The 8,123-nt window shown below is 51.1% G+C and overlaps 1 protein-coding gene and 1 pseudogene across 3 annotated transcripts in view; one reads left to right on the forward strand and one right to left on the reverse strand.

Moving 5' to 3' along the window:
- Nucleotides 1-8,123, reverse strand: part of PFAS (phosphoribosylformylglycinamidine synthase) — a 22,039-nt gene that overhangs the window by 10,306 nt on the left and 3,610 nt on the right. For both annotated transcript variants that reach the window (XM_011994499.1, XM_011994498.1), the window contains exons 2-11: nt 4,691-4,891; nt 4,469-4,604; nt 3,641-3,746; nt 3,082-3,271; nt 2,863-2,968; nt 2,367-2,507; nt 2,116-2,240; nt 1,802-1,930; nt 830-961; nt 568-696 (exon numbers count right to left, since the gene is read on the reverse strand). In XM_011994499.1, the coding sequence (XP_011849889.1) occupies nt 568-696; nt 830-961; nt 1,802-1,930; nt 2,116-2,240; nt 2,367-2,507; nt 2,863-2,968; nt 3,082-3,271; nt 3,641-3,746; nt 4,469-4,604; nt 4,691-4,832 (1,336 nt within the window). In that variant the 5' untranslated portion in view covers nt 4,833-4,891. The remainder of the gene's footprint in view (nt 1-567; nt 697-829; nt 962-1,801; nt 1,931-2,115; nt 2,241-2,366; nt 2,508-2,862; nt 2,969-3,081; nt 3,272-3,640; nt 3,747-4,468; nt 4,605-4,690; nt 4,892-8,123) is intronic.
- Nucleotides 5,702-6,331, forward strand: LOC105549844 (annotated as a pseudogene). Its single transcript, XR_001007627.1, has one exon. The product of XR_001007627.1 is annotated as an interferon-induced transmembrane protein 3 pseudogene (transcript).

The raw sequence follows: 8,123 nt of genomic DNA on the forward strand, positions 1-8,123 counted from the left end.
TTCTTGTGCCTCAGCCTCCTGAGGAGCTGGGACTACAGGCGCACACCATGACGCCTGGCTAATTTTTGTATTTTCAGTAGCAACGGTGTTTCACCATGTTGGCCATGCTGGTCTTGAACTCCTGACCTCAGGTGATCCACCTGCCTCCGTCTCCCAAAGTGCTGGGATTACAGGTGCGAGCCTCCCTGCCCAGCCCACCATGTCTTGATTGCATTATTTTCTCTTATGCTTAATTTATTCTCATGCTGTTTTGTTCATCATGGCTCCTAAGTGTACAAAATTCCTGGATAATGTTGCCAGTAAGAGGCCGTGTGGAGTGACTGTGTAGTAGGCTATACCATCTAGGTTTGTGTATGTACGCTCCATGAAGTGGGCACAGTGGGCACAATAATGAAATTACCTAATAACCACATTTCTCAGAACGAGTTGTCCATCATTATGTGATGCATAACGTAAGCCAACACATTAAAAACTAACCACTGAAGTGGTCCCTGAGTTCCCTCCCTGTAGCCATCCTGTGCTGGGGAGAAATCTGGCTGGATCTAGAGAAAGGTGGCAGGCTCTTACCTGGCTCTGGGGCCTCCTTGCTTATGTGGTCAGCTTCCATGGACCCAATGCCCCCACTAAACATGATGGGCTTGATCCACTCACGCCGCTGGCCGTCTGGGAGCTGGAGGCCCAAAGAGCGGGCGAAGCCTGGAGGGTGAACATCAGAGGGACGTGTCACTCAGTTCCCTCAGTGCTCGCCCAATAGCACAGCCCCTGGGTAGCAAACCCCACCCACAAGCCCCTCTGGGTGTTTATCATCCCTCCACACCCCCAGTCTCACCAGCCAGCACTGGTTCCCCAAACTTGTTGCCATAGTCAGAAGCTCCATTACTGGCTTCAATGGCAACCTCCAGGGGCCGGGCAAAGTTCCCAGGATACTGGAAGCTTGGATCCTCCCAGGGCAGATTGTAACCTGGAAGGGAAGGAAAGAGAACTGGATGAACTGAATGAACTGTGAAGACAGAGGCCGGAGCAGCCTGCATCCTTCAAGAAGGGTCAAGACCACCAAGGACCAACTGCATGGCTGCAATGTTCCACTTCAGGAAGTCCTGTTTTAGGAAGCCGTAGAGCCTGCAGTGAGGCACTGGTCTCTCCACCACCCACACCAGCCTTCCCTCTGACTCTCACGATCAGTTTCACAGGCTTTCTTTTTTTTGAGATCGAGTCTCAGTCTGTCGCCCAGGCTAGAGTGCAGTGGTGCAAACTTGGCTCACTGCAAGCTCCGCCTCCTGGGTTCACGCCATTCTCTCGCCTCCGCCTCCCGAGTAGCTGGGACTACAGGCACCCATCACCACGCCCAGCTAATTTTTTTGTATTTTTAGTAGAGATGGGATTTCACCGTGTTAGCCAGGATGGTTTCAATCTCCTGACCTTGTGATCTGCCCACCTCAGCCTCCCAAAGTGCTGGGATTACAGACATGAGCCACCACGCCCGGCCGAGTTTCTCAGGCTTTCTAAGAAACCAGATTTGAGGGGCAGGTGGTGATCATAAGACCAATCCAGTATCATGCTTTCTGGCTGAATGAAGGCTAGTTTCTAAAGAAAATCATGGACCTGCAAAGTCAGTCTGGCCACCTCATCTCCCCAGGTCTACACTTAATGACCATAGGTAGTAAAAGGCCAGCTATCTTAGAGCCCTCCCTCCCAAGAAAAGGCACCCAGGATGACCCTATGACCTAAGAGATAAAAGTTTGGTGCCTGCCAGGACAAGGAATCTGGAAGGGAAGGTGGAAGGAGAGGAAGGAGATGAAACCTGGAATATGCAGATTTCCAAAGCAATAGCCGGCAGTGCCAGCCACCACATGGGCCCCACGGCCTGTGCACTGGACATCTCGAATCCGGCCCCCTGTGCCAGTGGTCGCACCACTAAAGGGGGATACTCCTGCAAAGAGAGAGTGGGGAGAGGTCTGGGTGCCTCAGAGACAAATCCCATCTCTGACCACCCCCACTGAAATTAAGGATAACCAGCTTCCCTGATAATTTTCCCCAAGCCCAGCCCAGGCACCTGGGACCTTTGCCCTGCCCTATTCTGTGATCTCACCTACTTCTCCAGGGAGCCCAGCTCACCTGTGGGAAAGTTGTGAGTCTCTGCTGTGAAGACAACATGTCTCAGACCTTGCTGTTGCCGGAAACGGCTTGGCCGTGTGGGGTCCTCAGGCCGTAGGAATCGGACTTCCTTTCCCTGGATTGCACTGTGGACATATCCGTTCTGGACCCTGCTTCCTTTCTGGGATCTACACTAACCCACTAACCCAACCAGGGCCTGGGGCCTCCCCTCCCCGGGTCCTGATGCCACCCCAGTCTAGGGCACAACCCACCTGCTGTTATCACAGAATTTGAGGACGTTGTTGGGGTTTGAGGATTCCTGGGTGCTCATGATAGACTCAAACAGTGAGTGCTCCAGCTTCTGCCCATCCACGTGGAGCTGGCCCTTGAAGAACCAGTGTCGGCTGTGCTCGCTAAGGGGGTGATGCAGGGAGGGGAAGGCAGGTGGAAACGGGGTCATTTCTTAATACCCTGTCTTCTCACCAGCATTTAACAGCAGAGTTACAGCCAAATTCATACTTAGATAATAGATCAAAATATATTCCAAAAAGTCATAATCTTCAAGTATTCTGTCATTTTGGATTATCCAGAGCCAAAGTGAAGATAAAACCAAAATTTGAATATAGACTCCTTGATGGATGAGGGGAGCCCAGGCCCTCAGAGACTCAGGGAGGCCCCTAAGCCAAGGGAGAGCCATGAAGGCGAGTCCCTGTGGTCTCTCCCAATATCCACGGGCTCAGGTATCAGTACAATCCCATTCCTCCCCACCTATTGGACTGCGCCAAGTCAAAGGCCTCCACAGTGCTCGGGTTCCGCTGTAGCTCCTGGAAGCGCTGGGTGTAGAAGTCTAGGTCCCAGGAGTCTAAAGCCAGACCTAGGAGACAAATCCAGGAAGAGGTGACTATGGAACTCGGGCAGCCACATTCTAGATCTCAGCACCCCTACTGGCCTGTCCCGGGCCCTACACCTCCCTCCCCAGCTACTCACCAAGCTCCTGGTTGGCCTTCTCCAGCGCAAGCCGGCCCTCGCCCAGTATATTGATAGGGCCATTGAGGGGTTCCAGGATGCTCTCAGGGGAGAAACTCTGGATGGGATGGGGGAAGTGCTGCTCTGTCATCCGGTCGTGCAGGGTAGCCAGAGCAATGGCTTCCACCTCAGCCGACGGAGGGTGGGCAAACTAGCGGTGCAGACACACAGAGGGCAAGGGGTGAAGAGTTTAAGAATGGAGAAAAATGGTCCACCTTCCTACCCTCTTAGTCATGCAAGGCCAGCCCACTGCCACCCCATATGGCACTTTTTCTCAGATTATAAAAAGACGCCCTTTCCCGGTATGAATCCACGCCAGGATGCACAGATTAAGGGAAGCATAGGCTGGATTTCTGCCTTATTTACCCCTTAACCAGGTACCTTCAGGCAGTGAACAACCTGTACAACCATATAAAGCAGGCCTAAAGCCAGGAGCACCTGTCCCTGCTTCTCTCTAGAGTTTAGGATCTAATCTTCTATCTCTGGCCCATCTCCTCCTCCTGATTCCCCACCACCTCACCGAGAGCCGGTAGCGCCGGGTGGTCTCCACACGATCCACAGGCCCCAGACCAGCGGCGTGGCACACTGACACGATGTTGGTAGATGTTGGAGTGGAGAAGTTCAGCCTGAGCAATGGGCCTGATGGTTAGGACTGGAGAACCCCTGGCAGGCCTCAGATGAGAGGGTGGATCCTGCCCACTGCTGTCTGGACAACCTCCCACTGCTATCCCCTCACCATCGGCTTTCAGCCTCAGACTGGGCAACAAGAAACCTGCTTTCAAAGTTCACTCAAAGCAAACCATAACTATCCTCTAGTATCAAAACTTTTTTTTTTTTTTTTTCCTGTGAGACAGAGTTTCGCTCTGTCGCCCAGGTTGGAGTGCAGTGGTGCACATCTTGGCTCACTGCAACCTCTGCTTCTCGGGTTCAAGCAATTCTCCTGCCTCAGCCTCCTGAGTAGCTGCAACTGCAGGTGCATGCCACCAGGCCTGGCTAATTTTTCGTATTTTTAGTAGAGACGGGGCTTCACTGCGTTAACCAGGACGGTCTTGATCTCCTGATCTCGTGATCCACCTGCCTTGGCCTCCCAAAGTGCTGGGATTCCAGGCGTGAGCCACCGCGCCTGGCCAAAACTGTTTGATTTTAACTTGGAATCCAATTTATTTTGCTTTGAGAACATGTTTTGGAGCACGGTGGTCTTTGGAGGGATCTACCCAAATGGGGAAAGCACATGCATGGTTTCCTAGGCAGGAAGTAGCAAAGAGCAAAGGAAAAACGAATCTCCCAAGGATCACAAAAGGGAGTGGAGGAAAGCAGGAGAAAGGGGTGGGCAGGATGAGATACTTACCTGGGCCCAACCTCCAGCAGCAGGTCACTGGGGCCAGAAAGGAGCCAGGACTCCTGAGCAACATCATCCAGCAATAACGGGCAACCAAACAGCCACATCAGCTTCTTCATCTCCTCAGCACTGGGGAGGGCCTCAGCTGCAGGGAGACAGGGCAAGGACACCTTGAGACACTGCCCCCAGCACCGAGGCATGTCCCCCAAGAATCCAATGCCTGGGCCCGACCTGTCCAGTTCACATTGTAGCACAGTTCAGTCTCGACGCCCTGTAGCTGTGGCAGTTTCCCTTGCAGTTTCCTTCGAATGTGTCCAGAGGCTGCCCCCTCATGGCCAGAGGGACGAACATAGAAGTGAAGGACTGGGGACATCTCTGCAGGTGTCCTTTGCTGGAGAGATGTGTCCTTTGCTGGAGAGATGAATTAGGTTCCTAAAAAATAACATTAACTGAGCCGGGCACGGTGGCTCACACCTGTAATCCCAGCACTTTGGGAGGTTGAGGAGGGTGGATTGCCTGAGGTCAGGAGTTCGAGACCAGCCCGGTCAACATAGTGAAACCCTGTCTCTACTAAAAATACAAAATTAGCTGGGTGTGGTGGCAGGCGCCTGTAATCCCAGCTACTAGGGAGGCTGAGGTTGCAGTGAGCTTAGATTGCACCACTGCACTCCAGTCTGGGCAACAAGAGCAAAACTCCTTCTCAACAAATAAACAAATAAATAAATAAAAATAAGATAAATAAAAAAACATTAACCATGGCCTATTTGTTCAACTGATTTCAGATTTCAAGGAAAGTTGAGGCGTTAGGGATAGGGTAGGGGAAAGTGATAGGGACATTTAGTAAAACAAGGTAACCTGAAAAATGTAACCTTGGAGATTTTAAGGAATCTTGCAAAATGTGGTCTTTATTAATGTGGTAGGGAGGTGACAGGTGCATGTTTGACACATGTTCCCAGAGTACATGCACTTTGCTGGGTCCCAGGCAAGGTCTTAGGAACACCGCTGTGAATCAAGACAGGAACTATGTCTGCTCTCACAGGGTTTATATTTTATTGGGGGAGAAAGGCCAAGTACCCAGACATTTCCAGCCCCATGTAGTGAAGGTCAGGGGACTGTGAACACCAATCCTGCACTTTAGGTGTCAGGAAAAATTTCCTGAGAGAAATGGCATCAGCCATGGATGGAATGTTTGTGTATCTCCCTCTCCCAATTCATATATTGAAACCCTCATCCTGGAGAATGATCCCACTAACCCGACCACCGCTGGCCTTCGCAGGACACCATGAACCACACAGTCCAAACCTTCTTCTCTCCTGTCAGCAGCGGCCAGCCTCCCAACTATGAGATGCTCAAGGAAGAGCACGAGGTGGCTATGCTGGGGGCGCCCCACAACCCTGCTCCCCCGACGTCCACTGTGATCCACATCCGCAGCGAAACCTCCGTGCCCGACCATGTCGTCTGGTCCCTGTTCAACACCCTCTTCATGAACCCCTGCTGCCTGGGCTTCATAGCGTTCGCCTACTCTGTGAAGTCTACGGACAGGAAGATGGTTGGCGACCTGACTGGGGCCCAGGCCTATGCCTCCATCGCCAAGTGCCTGAACATCTGGGCCCTGATTTTGGGCATCCTAATGACCATTCTGCTCATTGTCGTCCCAGTATTGATCTTCCAAGCCCATCAATAGGTCAGGAGACATCATTCAGGCCAGGAGCTCTGCCCATAACCCGTGTCCCACGTGCTCCACCTTCCATTCCTCGCCCTGCCCCCAGAGCCGAGTCCTGTATCAGCCCTTTATCCTCACACACTTTTCTACAATGGCATTCAATAAAGTGTACATGTTTCTGGTAAAAAAAAAAAAAAAAAAAAAAAAAACCCTAATCCTCAATGTTATGGTATTTGGAGGTGGGGCCTCTGTGAGGTAATTAGGTCATGAAAGTGGAACTCCCATGAATGAGCTACTAATCTCACCAAACCTCTTATAACCTGCCCTTATAAGAAGAGGCCAGATTGGGCTGGGCACAGTGGCCCACACCTGTAATCTTAGCCCTCTGGAGGCTGAGGTGGGAGGACTGAGCACAGGCGTTTGAGAGCAACCTGGGCAACGTGGCAAAAACCCCATCTCTCTCAAAAAAGATACAAAAATCAGCTGGATGTGCTGGCATGTGCCTGTAGTCCCAGCAACTGGGGAGGCTGAGGTGGGAAGATCACTTGAGCCCGAGGAGGCGGAGGCTGCATTCAGCCGTGATGGAGCCACTGCACTCCAGCCTGGGCAACACGGTGAGAACTTGAGATCAGGAGTTTGAGACCAGCCTGACCAACATGGTAAAACCTCATCTCTACTCAAAAAAATACAAAATTAGCCGGGCATAGTGGTGCATGCCTGTAATCACAGCTACTTGGGAGGCTGAGGCAGGAGAATCACTTGAACCTGGGAGGCAGAAGTTGCAGTGAGCTGAGATCGAGCCATTGCACTCCAGCCTGGGCAACAAGAGCGAAACTCCATCTCAAAACAAACAAAAAAAAAGGATCTCTGATCACAAAGCTTTTGTTTAATAATTTATTGGTTGATGATATCATGTCATAATTTATTTATTTACTTATTTTCTTTTTCTTTTTTTTTGAGATGTATTCACTCTCTCACCCAGGTTGGAGTGCAGTGGCACAATCTCGGCTCTCTGCAACTTCTGCCTCCTGGGTTCAAGCAATTCTCCTGACTCAGTCTCCTGAGTAGCTGTGATTACAGGCATGTGCCACCACGCCCAACTAATTTTTGTATTATTAGTAGAGACGGGGTTTCCCCATGTTCGCCAGGCTGGTCTCCAACTCCTGACCTCAAGTGATCTGCCCACCTCGGACTCCCAATGTGTTGGGATCACAGGCATGTGCCACCATTCCGGCCCATAAATTACTTAAAAAAAAAAAAAAAAAAAAGAATTGCTTAAGCAGAGCCATGCATGGTGGCTCACATCTGTAATCCTCGCATTTTAGGAGGCCAAGACAGGCAGATCACTTGAGGTAAGGAGTTCGAGACCAACCTGGCCGACATGGCGAGACCCTGTCTCTATTAAAGATACAAAAAATTAGCCGGGCGTGGTGGCGGGCGCCTGTAGTCCCAGCTACTCGGGAGGCTGAGGCAGGAGAATCGCATGAACCTGGGAGGCAGAGGTTGCAGTGAGCCAAGATTGAGCCATTGCACTCCAGCCTGGGTGACAGAACAAGACTGTGACTCAAACAAACAAACAAACAAACAAAAAACGAATTGCTTAAGCAGATCCTGAATTCCAGCAGAACAGCTGACTCCACCCAGCTCAAAGACTCCCACAGAAGCCAGGAGCAGTGGCTCACGCCTATAATCCCAACACCTGTAATCCCAGCACTTTGGGAGGCCAAAGCAGAAGACTGCTTGAGCCCAGGAGTTTGAGACCAGCTCTGGGCAACATGGTAAGACCCTGTCTTCATTAAAAAAATTAAAAATTAGCTGGACATGGTGGCGTGTACCTGTGGTCCCAGCTACTCAAGAGGCTGAGGCAAGAGGATCACTTGAGCCCATGAGTTTGAGGCTGCAGTGAGCGACGACTGTGCCACTGCACTCCAGCCTGGGTGACACAGCAAGACCCCGTCTTTCTTTATCTTTCTTTATCTTTCTTTTTTTTTTTTTTTTTTT

The sequence above is a fragment of the Mandrillus leucophaeus genome, unplaced genomic scaffold (assembly GCF_000951045.1).
Source record: "Mandrillus leucophaeus isolate KB7577 unplaced genomic scaffold, Mleu.le_1.0 Scaffold46, whole genome shotgun sequence".
In the NCBI taxonomy this organism is placed as follows: Eukaryota; Metazoa; Chordata; class Mammalia; order Primates; family Cercopithecidae; genus Mandrillus; species Mandrillus leucophaeus.